The sequence below is a fragment of the Humulus lupulus genome, chromosome 4, assembly GCF_963169125.1.
Source record: "Humulus lupulus chromosome 4, drHumLupu1.1, whole genome shotgun sequence".
NCBI lineage: Eukaryota > Viridiplantae > Streptophyta > Magnoliopsida > Rosales > Cannabaceae > Humulus > Humulus lupulus.
In genome coordinates this window covers 216,225,161-216,239,065 of record NC_084796.1, presented here as the reverse complement: position 1 = coordinate 216,239,065, position 13,905 = coordinate 216,225,161, and the positions used below count along the sequence as shown (strand labels likewise).

The window sequence follows — 13,905 nt, the reverse complement described above, 5'->3', positions numbered from 1 at the left end:
AGTACTCTTGTAGATCCCCTATGTGTTCGTCTTCCTTTTTCGACTTAACCAACATGTCATCAACATATACTCCCATGTTGGTACCGATTAGCTCTTTAAACCTGTGATTTACTAGTCGCTGGTAAGTCGCACCAGCATTTTTCAAACCGAAGGGCATTACTTTGTAACAATAAAGCCCTGTATCGGTCCGAAAGCTAGTGTGATCCTCACCAGGTGGGTGCATACTGATTTGATTGTAGCCAGAGTATGCGTTCATAAATTATAGGATCTCGTGTCCTGAAGTGGCATCGACCAGCTGGTCGATATTTAGGAGAGAGTAACAGTCTTTCAGGCAGGCTTTATTAAGATCTGTGAAATCCATGCATGTTCTCGACTTTCCATTTGGCTTGGGTACTAATACGGGATGGGAGACCCATGATGGATAAAATGCAAAAGCTTTATGCGATCAGGCAAAGACTCCTTGGTTTTTCTTCAAAAATTCCACCAGTTTTTGTTTTGCCGTTGTCTCTAAGTTTTTACCGACTTTCACAACCCTGGTCAGATCAAGTTGGACCTCCTCGAGGTCCTCCATTGGTCCTAATTCTTCCTCAAAATCCCCAAAGCGAGGATCCAAATCCCTATCCTAACTTTGGGCAACACCCTATTTGGCGACGTGCCCACGTGATTGGGCTTCTATTTCATTTGCCAACTGGAACTCTTTTTCGACGTCTACCCTCAATCCACATCTCTTTGCCTTAGATATCGAGGAATTATAGCATTCCCTCACTTCTCGTTGGTTTCCCAATACACATCCTACCCCCGCGTCAATTGGGAACTTCATATCAAGGTGCCAAACCGAGATTACAGCTTGCAGGTCGACCATAATATGCCTTCCAATTATAGCATTGTACGCGGAAGGACAATCAACTACTATAAAAGTAGTGAGTAATGTACTATTCGTGGGCGCAATTCCTACTGTAACCGAAAGCCTACTCGACCCTGTTGGCGCGAGCCCTTTGCTAGAAAAACCATAAATGGTTTGGTTGCACGACTCCAAGTCCTTCACAGACAACTTCATCCTCTCCAATGAAGATTTGTACAAGATGTTGACTGAGCTCCCTGTGTCGACCAACACCCTTTTGAAAATCATCTTGGCTATCTGGACGTCCACGACTAGGGGTCTGAGTTAGGAAATTGGACATGCTGAGCGTCAAACTCGGAGAAAGTTATCAGTTCGTCCTCTGTTCGGGCGTTCTTGGGCATCCGTTCATCCACATTCAGCATCTCGATGTCCTGATCATGGCGTAAAGTTCGAGCATACCGCTCCCTTGCCTTCCCACTATCTCCTGGAAGGTGTGGGCTGCCACATATGGTTAGCAACGTACCTGCCACAGGAGTTGGCTGTAAAGGTGGCGAGCGTTGGCGTACAGGGGCCTGCTTGTTGCCTCCTTGGGCTTCTCGCTGAGAACCTCCCATGGCTCGTACGTATCTTCTCAGGTGTCCTTGTCTGATAAGTAACTCCATCTCGTCCTTTAGCTGGTTACACTCATTAGTGTCATGACCATAGTCATTGTGAAAACGATAAAATTTTGTTGTATCTCTCTTGGAGATATCCTTCCTTATAGGTGCTGGTCGCTTGTAAGGGACATTGGAGCTAGTTTCTTGGTAGACTTTCGCTCTGCTCTCGACAAGGGTCGTGTAGTTGGTGAATCTTGGATTATACCTGTTGACTTTAGAGCGTTTATTTTCAGATGTTGATGGCTCATTGCTCGCTCTTTTTCCACCGTTTTTACCGTTCCCGTTGTCATTGGGTTTATCCGACCCGTTGGCAGCTTTAGCGAGATATTCTTTTGGTCCCTTGTCTTTTGCATGCGATTTCCCCTCGTTGGCAATTGCATCCTCAAGCCTAATGTATCAATCTACTCGATCAAGAAACTCCTGGGTACTCTTCACCTCATTCTTTCTTAAGTTGTTCTAGAGGGGTGAATGGTTCCTTACTCCTACAGTAAGGGCCATCATTTTCCCTTCATCTCCAATAGTTTTAGCTCCAGCAGTGGCTTGCATGAAGCACTGGACATACTCCTTTAAGGATTCTCCCTCCTTCTGGAGTATCTCGACTAGCTGATTGGCCTAAGTCAGGTGCACACGACCAGTGTAAAATTTTCTGTAGAATTCCCTCATGAACATTTCCCATGAAACTATGCTGGCAGGAGGGAACTTAAAAAACCACTCCTAAGCAGTGTCAGATAGGGTGGCCAGAAAGATCCTGCAGCAGGCATCATCCAACACCTTTTGAATGTCCATTTGTATCTCGAACTTATTCACGTGAGATACTGGGTCCCCGTATCCATCAAAGTTTGGTAATACTGTCATCTTGAATTTGCTGGGGGTTTCCACCACAACTATCCTTTGTATGAACAGAGTGCCTCTTCTCCGATCATACTCGATGTGGGATGTTCGACTTCCCACCAGCTGCTAGATAGCCTGGTTAAATGCATCGATTTTGGGCTGCACGACGTCTGGGATCGCTTGGGAAACTGGAGCTGGAGGGGCGTTCTCATCGTGCCTTTCACGTCTGTCATTGAGCACATCCCTTAAGTCATCATCTCTGCGTCGTTGCTCGCTGGTGCCCAACTAATCAAAGACGTTAGGCTGCCTAGGCTGTCCCCCAACGTTTTGGCTCGCAGGCCTATTATCTCTTGGTGGGGGATTCCTTTCTCCACCTCTTTCTTCTCGGCCTCGACCAGTGTTCCTTTTGCCGGAGTCAGCATCATTATAGTCATGTTCGTCCCTGAATTGTGACCGACCAGCTGGTCACGTTGTTCCCTCCTCGAGCTGGCACCTCGCGAGCGTTAGGGGGAGGCCTGTACTGGTCGGTTGGTCCTCGGGGATTATCATGCTGTGGGGGTCCCTTGACCGCAGAGCCTGACTCGGTGTACCTTATGTTTGCAGAAGGATGTTGCCCCCTGCTCGGTGGATTTTGTTCATCAGCCATAGGGTGTCTAAGGCTTCGGGGAGGCTGCTCGGCCTTATTTTTCCTTTGATACTGGGGATTATCCCGACCAGTGCGAGGAGGTGGCTGTTGTTCAGGATCCTGAATAGGGATATCCTGTTGAACATAAGGTGGTTGCTTAGGCCTCTGAGGGTTCACCAGTTGAAGCAGAGGACTTGGGTTTGGGGCCTGTTGTGGTGGTGCGTTTGGTGACTGTTCTGGTTGAGAAGCCGATGCAGCTTGCCCCCGACCCAACTGAATGGTTGCTTCTAGGGCAGCAGTGGCATCTCTCTGCTGGCGGTCCATGTCTGTCTGCTACTCATTCAGCTCTTGGCGTTGACATTCGATTTCCCTCTGTTGCAACGCCAACATCTCAGCCACATTCTGTTGATTGGCCTTCAGATTGGGCAACTCCTCTTGCAACACACGCAGTGTTGTCCTCATGGTTTTAGAATCCATCTCCTCCTCCTCAAAATACAACTGTGGCTCATCTTCGGCCACATTTGGTGGAGGAGGCTGGGTGGTTGCAGCGCCGGAAGTCTGCCCCATCTTCTTGAATGTCTTAGCCATTTGATCTTCTTGAAGTCTAGAATTAATCTCTCAATGAAAGCACCAAAATGTTGACCCTCAAATTTGTCAACGACACAAAGTCAGATAAACAACTGAAAATGAGATGAAAACATGAAGAAGAATCAAATGGAAAGCAAACGACACAAATAATTTATAGTGGTTCGGCCCCAATTGGATGGTAATGACCTACGTCCACTTTGTGTTCTTATTGATATTGAATCCCAACACTGTGATCAATGAACTACGGTTCACGAGTTTCACTAGCCTTGGGAGGATTACAACTTCAGTGAGATAATCACACTATCTTTTTCTATTTGAGTACAAGAAAGTTCAAAAGTCCCTTCCTTGATCCCTTTGATTCTTATTTATAGGCTCAAGAAGGTTACATGGGCCAACGGGCCTTAATTATAATTAAGACTTGCGTATCAAAGAAATGAAATAAAATATAATAAATGATAATATTACAAGATTGCGTATCCACAAAGCAGTAAATGAAAGCATGCGACCAGACTGGTCGCACCAAAGCGTGAGGCTTGATAAATCAATAACTCTTTGGTCGATAGTCGAACATGTCTAATTTACTTGAAACCGCCACGTGCCGGCCACCTGTAAGTCAATCCTTCCACGTCATCAGGAGTCATTTTTTGGGTACACATTTATTAAAAATACATATTTATTAATTATATTGATATAAATTCAAATATTATAAATTATTATTATTATTATAATATTTAATATAAGACTACATATTTAATATTTATATTAACATAAATTCAAATTAAATAATATATGTTATACCCAGATTTCGAGCCATGATAAATATGACCTCGAAAGATGGATTCGCAACAAATGGTCTCGTAAGGATTGAAGTATGCTCCAGGATTATATATCGAGCCTGCAAAGTACGATATATGACCTCGAATATATGAGCTCGAAAAGATCTCGATCTCGAAAGGTAGCTCCGAGAACACACTCATCTTCGGGGACGACTTCCGATCGGGGGTCTCGAGCTAGATGTACGTACGATCTCGAAAGACACGTGATCTCGGGAGATGCCATTAGCTCGAACAAAGACGTGAGACCTGAGATGCTAAAGCCTTAGAGATATGCGATAATCACCTTGAATATTTATGAGTGTTATAAATATGAGATGTAATCCTCATTTATTAATGTAAATCCCCAAGAATCGTGGGATATTATTTGGTCAGTTATGCGTTTCCTGGTCTTCAGGGACGTTTCCTTTTATATCTGATTATAGGCATTTAAAGCCATTTATTTTATTCACAAAAGAGTAACTACCCAAAAGATGTGGGATAGTATTCTGCATCCTTCTCTATAAATAGAGAAGCCATGCACCATTGTAAATGACCGAAATTCTGATCCTGGAGAGAAAACTCTGGAGAATTCATGCTAAAGAATTTTTCAGAGATAATCTTGAGATTAATAACAGAGACTCGTGGACTAGGCAGATTTAACTGCTGAACCACGTAAAAAATCGTGTGTTTGATTTGTTTGTTTCGTTCGGCCATTGTCATTCATTGTTTTTGTGCTCTTCTTTTATCTGTTGACGAAAAACAGCGTCAACAATATAAAATATCATTATTATAATAATATATAATACAAAACTAGATATATAATAATAATATTGTTTACCCAAAAAAGGTCACTGATGACGTGGCAAACACGTGGCAGAATTAAAAGGCAGAGGTGCTGTTCGACTATCGACTAGAAGCGTGCCTCCTTGTCAGAGTTAATGTTTGTCACGACCAGATTGGTCGTGAAACGCAATTTATTTACTTTTTAAGTTGTAATCTAATATTAACTGCATTTGAATATTTCTTCATAATTATCCTTGATACGCGGTTATTAAGGATATGATAAGACACGTTATCATCGGTAACCCTCCTTGAGCCTATAAATACACATAAAATAGCTAAAGGAAGGGACTTTTGGATTAATTCTAGCTTTTTTGCTTAAGACTGAGAGAAAAGGAGCTAAGGTGAATTGTGACCATCCGATTGTATTACGTCTAAGGTCTATGAAACTCAAGAACCCTAGTTCTTTGATCACAACTTTAGGATTCTATAATAACAATATCACAAAGTGGACGTAGGTCATTACCAATCACTGGGGCCGAACCACTATAATTCTTGGTGTTTTTTCCTTTCCATTAGATTATCTTTTTAAGCATCGTGCTATTTCCTGTCGTATATTAGAATCTGCGTCGTTGGCTAATTTGAGGGTCAACATTCTGGTGCTTTCATTGAGAGCTTGTGAAAGAATCTAATGGCAAACACATCCAAGAAGACCGGACAGGTCGTTGGCGTTGCATCATCCCAGCCTCCTCCCCAAATGTGGTTGAGGACGAACCGCATTTGGAGTTTGATGAGGAGAAGTTAGATTCTGAAACCTTGAAGGCAACATTGGGGGTGTTGCAGGATGAGTTGGCCAATCTGAGGGCCAATCAAGAGAATGTTGCAGAGATAATGGCGTTGCAGCAAAGAGAAATAGAGCGCTAGCGTCAGGAGCTGAGCGACCGGCAGGCTGAGATGGATCGTCAGCAGAGGGATGCCATTGACGCCCTTGAAGTAGCCATGCAGCTGGCTAGCAATCAAGTTGAGCCAGCCTCCCAGCCAGACCAGCCACCAAATGGGCCACCTCAAAGGGGTCCAAATCCTAGTCCTCCGCTTCAGCCAATGAGCCCTCAAAGGCCGGAGCAACCACCTGTGGCTCAGGATGATGTCCCAACTAGGGATCCTGAGCAGCAGCCTCCATCTCAGGCTGGTCGAGGCAATCCCCCGCGCCCGAGGCAGAATTGGACTGGGCAACCGCCCCGCAGCCCTAGACGCCCAGGGGATGAAGAGCCACATCCACAGAGCAGGGGGCAGCATCCTTCTGCCAACAGGAGGAACTCAGAGACAGGCTCTGCGGTCAGGGCCCCCCCACGACATAACAATGCACAGGGACCCATCAACCAGCGCAGGCCTCCCCCTAACGCTCAGGAAATACCAGCCCAGGGAGGCAACAAAGTAAATAGCCAGTCACATCATAGTCATCCATGATTCAAAGATGGCCACGACTACAATGAAGCCGACTCTGGCAGAAGAAATGCTGGTCGGAGGAATGCTGGCTGGGAGCCAGCGACGAAGAGACGATGACCTGAGGGACGTACTTAACAACCGCTGAGAAAGGTACGATGAGTACATTCCCCCGGCACCAGAGGCCCCAGCGATCCCAAAAGTTGTTCAGGCTCAGATCGATGCCTTGAACCAGGCGGTACAGCAGCTAGTCGGGGGGCGAACATCACACATTGAGTATGATTGGAGGAGAGGCACCCCTTTTCGTACAGAGGATTATTGTGGCTGAAACCCCCAGTAAGTTCAAGATGCCAACACTGCCAAATATTGATGGGTATGGAGACCCGGTATTTCACGTTAATAAGTTTGAGATACAAATGGATATACAAAAGGTGTCAGAAGATGCCCGCTGCCGCATCTTCCCGGCAACATTGTCTGGCACTGCCCAGGAGTGGTTCTTTAAGTTCCCTCCTGCTAGTATAGTATCATGGGAAATTTTCGTAAAGGATTTCTACGGATAGTTCTATGCAGGACGTGTGCACCCCACTGAGGCAAACCAATTGGTCGAGATACGCCAAAAAGAGGGAAAACCAATTTGAAAGAATATGTTCAAAGCTTAATGTGAGGTGCAGCTGGAGCCAAAGCTATGGGCGATGAAGGTAAGATGATGGCCCTAACTGCTGGGGTTAGACGCCATTCACCTCTCTGGAGCAGCCTCAGAAAGAATGGGGTAGAAAGCACCCAAGAATTCTTAGATCGACCTGATCGGTACATCAAGCTCGAAGACGCGATTGCAAACAAAGGGAAATCGCCAACGAAAGACAAGGGGCCCAAGGAAGAACCTGCCAAAGCCGCCAATGGGTCCGAAAAACCCAATGGCAACGACAAAGGCAACGGGAATGGCAATGGTAGAAATGGTGGGAAGTGGGCGAACAACGAACCCTCGACCTCCGAGAGTAAGCACCCCAAAGGTAATCAGTATGAACTGAGATTCACCAACTACACTGCCCTTGTTGAAAGTCGAGCAGAGGTCTACCAGGCGACTAGCTCAAGCATGCCCTACAAATGACCCGCACCTATAAGGAAAGATATCTCCAAGAGAGATACCACAAAGTTTTGTCGTTTTCACAACGATTACGGGCACGACACTAACGAATGTAACCAGCTGAAGGATGAAATTGAGTTCCTGATAAGGCAGGGACATTTAAGAAGATTTGTACGAGACGCGGGAGGTTCTTAGCGAGAGGCTCAAGGTGGCAACGAGTCGGCGCCTGCACGCCAACGCTCGCCACCTTTATAGCCAGCTCCTGTGGCAGGTACCCTACTCACCATCTGTGGAGGCCCACATCTTGCAGGAGATAGTGGGAAAGCGAGGGAACGATATGCTCAAACCCTGTGCCACGGCCAGGACATTGAGATGATGAGTGTTGAGGATCGAGCACCAAAAAAGGCTTAAACAGAGGAGGAACTGATCACCTTCTCCGACGAAGATGCCCAACACGTGCAATTCCCACACTCGATTCGCTGTTCGTGGACGTACATATTGCAAACATGATGGTGAAAAGGGTGTTGGTCGATACAGGAAGTTCGGTCAACATCCTATACAAGTCTTCGCTGGAAAGGATGAAGTTGTCCGTGAAAGACCTGGAGCCATACAACCAAACCATTTATGGTTTTTCCGGAGAAGGGCTCACCCCAACAAGGTCGATTAGACTCCCAATCACAGCAGGCACTGCACTTACTAATAGGACATTACTTGCTACTTTTATAGTAGTTGATTGTCCTTCGGCGTACAACGCCATGATAGGCAGACCAATTTTGGTCGACCTACGAGCCGTCACCTCCATATGGCACCTCACTATGAAAGTCCCAACGGACGCAGGGATAGGATGCGTATTGGGAAACCAGAGGGAAGTGAGGGAGTGCTACAACGCCTCGATCACCAAGGCGAAGAAGGGTGTATCGAGAGATGCCACCAGAAAGGAGTTGAAAATGGCGACTGATGTTCAGACCCACTCGGGTGATAATCTCACCAAATAGGGCATTGCCTAAAGTGAGGATAGGGAATTAGATCCTCGCTTTGGGGATTTTGAAGAAGAAGTGGGGCCCATCGAGGACCTTGAAGAGGTCCAACTCGATGAGGAAAATCTGACCAGAGTTGTGAAAGTCGGTAAAAACTTAGAGACAACAACAAAACAAGCACTGGTGGAGCTTTTAAGGAAGAACTAGGAGGTCTTTGCCTGGTCGCACAAAGACATGGTCGGGATAGATCCTACAGTCATCAGCCATGTCCGGAACATTGACAATAGCTTTGCACTAGTGCAACAAAAATGAAGGTTGCTCGACAAAGATAAATCAAAGGCCTTGAAAGAGGAAGTCGATAAGCTGAAAGAGAATGGGTTCATCAGAGTGGCGTTTTATCCATCGTGGGTCTCTAATCCCGTACTAGTGCCCAAGCCGAATGGCAAGTGGCGTACGTGCGTGGATTTTACAGACCTAAATAAAGCTTGCCCCAAAGATTGTTTCCCACTCCCAAGGATCGACCAGCTAGTCGATGCCACTACAGGGCATGAGATCCTCTCATTCATGGATGCATACTCCAGGTATAATCAAATTAGCATGCATCCCCCTAATGAGAATCACACTAGCTTTCGGACTGATACAGGGCTCTACTGTTACAAGGTGAAGCCCTTCGGGTTAAAAAATGCTGGTGCGACTTACCAGAGACTCGTCTACCACATGTTCAAGGAGCTGATCGGCACAAACATGGAGGTCTATGTCGACGACATGCTGGTCAAGCCGAAGAAAGCAGAAGGCATGTAAGGGATTTGCAGGAATGCTTCAACGTCTTGAATAAATATCGAATGAAGTTAAATCCCCTTAAATGCTCTTTCGAAGTAGGATCAGGGAAGTTCTTGGGATTTATAGTTAAACTCAAGAGGAATTGAAGCCAATCTCGAGAAAATTAAAGCCTTGATCGAGATGAAATCGCCAATAAAAATTAAAGATGTTCACAGCCTGACCGGGAGGATTGCTGCTCTCAATAGATTCATTTCAAAATCGACAGACAAGTGTGTTCCATTTTTCAATCTACTAAGAGGCAATAAGAAATTTGAATGGACAGATGAGTGCGAACAGGCCTTTCAAGCGCTAAAAACACATATGGCGCAACCACGCATCCTGTCAAAGTCGGTCGATAAAGAAACATTGTTCATCTACCTGGGAATCACGGAATACGCTGCTAGTGTTGTTTTAGTAAGAGAAGAAGAACGCGTGCAGAAGGCTGTCTACTACGTGAGCAAAAGGTTGATTGGAGCAGAACAGCGGTACCCGCCCATCGAGAAACTAGCTTATTGCCTAGTTTTTCCTCTAGGAAGTTGCGGCCTTACTTCCAAGCTCATTCAATTACGGTCTTGACCGACCAGCCTCTTCGACAAGTCCTTCAAAATCCAGAGGCTGCAAGTAGATTACTAAAGTGGGCAGTCGAACTCGGGCAGTTCGACATATCTTACTTTCCGAGAGCAGCAATAAAAGGACAAGCCTTGGCTGACTTCATCGCGAAATTCTCTGAACTTACGAATGGCGAGCAGACTGAAGAGCCCAGCGAACTTGAATGTCAAATCCAAGCTCCCACGTGGAAATTATTTATGGACGGTTCTTCTAACGAGTCCCACGCTAGGGAAGGAGTAATACTGATAACGCCAGAAGGGCATCGATTTCACTATGCAATCAATTTGACTTCACTGCTTCTAACAATGAGGCCGAGTATGAAGCACTACTCACTGGATTGCGGTTAGCCAAGGATATGAACATAAAAGTGTTTGACATCTATAGTGATTCTCAGCTAGTGGTGAATTAGGTCCTGGGAGAGTACCAGGCGCAAGGTTTAAAGATGGTTGCCTATCTGAACAAAACAAAGGATCTGTTAGCCCAGTTCGACAAATATAGTCTCCAACAAGTGCCTCGTGATCAGAATTCCAATGCGGACGCTTTGGCAAAATTGGCAAGTGTGAAGGATGCTGATACTTTGAACATAGTACCAGTCAAGCGACTATCTGTACCGAGCATCCAAACAACAGAGACCACTCTAGTAATCCAGATGGTGGACATGTGGATGGCACCATATGTAGAGTATCTATCGAGCGGCGTGTTACCAACGGACAGAAACAAAGCCAAGACCCTTCAGCGGCAAGCTGCTAGGTATATCCTGGTTGATGGAATCCTGTACTGAAGGGGATACTCAATGCCACTCCTTAGATGTATTACAAAGGAGAAAGCCAAAGAGTTGATAAAAGAGGTGCATGAAGGTTTTTGTGGAGACCACGCTGGAGGGCAAAGTTTGTCAAAAAAGATCCTAAGGAAAGGATATTTTTGGCCAACAATGAATGAAGACTCGATGGAATACGTGCGGAAGTGTGATAAATGCCAGAGATTCTCCAAAATCCCACGAGCAGCCCCTAATGCGCTTAAACAGATGCGACGCCCATGACCGTTTGCAGTTTGGGGTATCGACCTTATCGGATCTTTGCCCACGGGAAAGGGCGGTGTCAAATATGCGATGGTTGTCGTCGACTACTTCACCAAATGGGTCGAAGCTAAACCGCTGGCAACCTTAACGACCAAGAAGGTACTAGATTTTGTTATCAAAAACATCATTTGTCGCTATGGATTTCCAAGGAAGATCGTCTCAGATAATGGCACCCAGTTTGACAATGATTTATTCAAGAATTTTTGTGAGCGACATGGTATTATTAAGAGCTTCTCTTCAGTCGCTCATCCCCAAGCAAATGGACAGGTTAAAGCAGTCAACAAAACGTTGAAGGATACACTGAAGAAAAGGCTAGAAGAAGCTAAGGGGGCGTGGCCAGAATAATTGCCTGAAGTACTCTGGTCGTACAGAACTTCCCACCGAACAGCAACGGGTCATACTCCATTCTCCTTGGCTTATGGATATGAAGCCATGTTGCCTATTGAGTTAGACCCGCCTTCACATCGCAGAATAACGTACGATCAAGATTTGAATAGCCAGCTATTGATGGAATCCCTGGACTCAATCGATGAGAAACGTGAGCAAGCCCAACTTCAAGTAGCTCCGTACCAGTGGAAGGTCGCCCGGTATTTCAACTCTAAAGTGTAAAAAATAAAGTTCAATGTTGGAGATCTTGTACTCCAAAGAGTTTTTCTAAACACCCGCGACCAAGCTGTTGGAGTTCTCGGACCTAATTAGGAAGAGCCATACCAGATTGATGAAGTCCTTCACCCAGGCACCTATAAACTTGCACGCTTAAATGGAGATCTCGTTCCTCGCTATTGGAATGGAGAACACCTGCGCAAGTATTACCAATAAACAATTCTTCTTAAAGAATTGGCTTGTATTAATTTTACTTTTTACAAGTTTTGAAAAAGGGTTGGTCATTTTATGTGACTGATCGCTTATAAGTGTAAGATCTCATTGATCACTCGTACAGATATGCTTTGTCCATTTATTATGAGAAATATAAGGGACTGTGCGCAGCCAGTCATTTCTTGCCAATTATTGTATTTATTACAAGTATTTGCTCATTACGTGTGTTGTTTTGCTGTATTATAATTCTAATTATATTTCTACGAGCAGTAATGTTCGAACAGGTTCTAGTCAAGGCAAGTGACCGAGGACCTAAAGCTTCTCGATCACTTGGGGGGCAAATAAGGTACAAGTAAGCAAAGCATATTATTAAAAGGTATGTAAACACATGAGCAAAATAAGTGAAAGCATGCTAGGGTACTTAGGGTATTTTTCAAAATTTTGTTATTTTGTCAAATCAAACCAAAGTGCTATGCTAAGTTCGGTCATGCGAACAGATATTATAATAAAATAAAAAGATGTTATAATATCAAAAACAAATTACTTTACACCGCAAGCAGTACTACTCGAATGTAATTATCTGATTAAAAGGAAAATGGCTGCCCACGCAGCAATAAAAAATTAGTGTCTTTACATCACGACCAGTAGGTCGTGTAATTAAAATATCAAAAGAAAAAAGGTAAAAAGACTAAGGGGCTGAAGGATCTTGAGGAACGTCCTGGTCGACAGCTGCGCCAGCTTCATTATCTGCACAATCTATCCCTGTTGCCAGAGAAATCTTTGGGAAAGTATGTATTTTAGCCCTCTCTTCTTCCTCCAGGAAAATGGCACACTGAGACATTAGAGTTAGAGTCTGCCTCAGGCGTTTTGAAAGATAGTTGAAGTTAGCCTCCTGGTTGTGCTTCCAGAACTCATAGAAGCAAAGATGAGTGGCTTCCATGTACTTCTCCATGTTCTTGGCTTCAGCTTCCTCAAGCTCCTACACGCGTTTCTCCAGCTTCTCCATCTTCTGGCTGCTCGAAATCAAATCAAGCTCGAGCTGAACGGCCAGCTGGTAGTTGAGTTTGGCGCTTTCCCTGAATTTTTCTTTATCTTCATTGGATTTCTTCAGGCCATTCCGAACCTCCAGTAGCCCTTCGGTCAAAGTGGCTTTTTGCTCGAGCAGTTCCTCTTTCTGCTTAGATAGCTCTGTATTCTTCTCAAGCAAATCGCCATTCTGTTTAGTTAGCTCGTTGTTCCTCTCGAGCAACTCAGCGTTTTTCTCTTCAAGTGCTTTCTTAGCCTCGACGAGCCGTGTGTCGAAATTTCTAGCCCGGGACACCATCGCTCCAGCACGGCGCCAGCCAGCGGTCATGGTCAGTAGTCCTTGTAATCAGATAAAAAAGGATAAAGTGATGGCAGAGAATCAAAAATAAATTATCCAGCATCAGGGAGTGTCTTACACTAACTATCTTGTTCAGCCCGCAGTTGAGTATTTGATCAGGCTCCATAGAAATGGTTCCAGTAATAGCCTCCTGACTACGTTTATGTTTCGAGAGCTTGTATATCCTCTCCCTGGCTGAGTTGACCACGATGCTGGACAGGGAGCCTTCAGGTTGATTACGCCGCGTCTGACTGCTAGGGGCCTAAGAGGTAGGCTGCTGGTCGACGGGTATTGGAGGATTGGAATTTTGGTCGACCAGAGGGGTTGAGGTTGGAGGTGGTGTGTTCTCCTTCGAAGGGACGGTGGCTAGAGGGTCATCGGTTCAAGCCTTCTTTGAGGAAATTTTACTGCTCTCCCCTCGGGCCCTCTTGCTGTCCTTTTTCTTGCCAGAAGATAAGTCAGCAGCCTTATAATGCTCGAACACATCCTCAGAGTCCATATCTGCACAAAAGGAAACAACACGAGCAGTGAGACAAGGTATTTGTAAGGGGCTAAAAATAAAAGTGAAGAGATTATAAGT

General features: G+C 45.1%; 1 protein-coding gene across 1 annotated transcript; it reads right to left on the bottom strand.

Moving 5' to 3' along the window:
- Positions 1 to 1,152: 1,152 nt before the first annotated feature.
- On the bottom strand, positions 1,153 to 3,277 carry LOC133832887 (uncharacterized). The gene is made up of 3 exons (XM_062263166.1): positions 2,919 to 3,277; positions 1,703 to 1,885; positions 1,153 to 1,339 (listed from the first exon to the last, which is right to left on the bottom strand). Exons 1-3 carry the CDS (start codon positions 3,275 to 3,277, stop codon positions 1,153 to 1,155), a joined length of 729 nt encoding a protein of 242 aa, XP_062119150.1.
- Between the last annotated feature and the right edge of the window lie 10,628 nt (positions 3,278 to 13,905).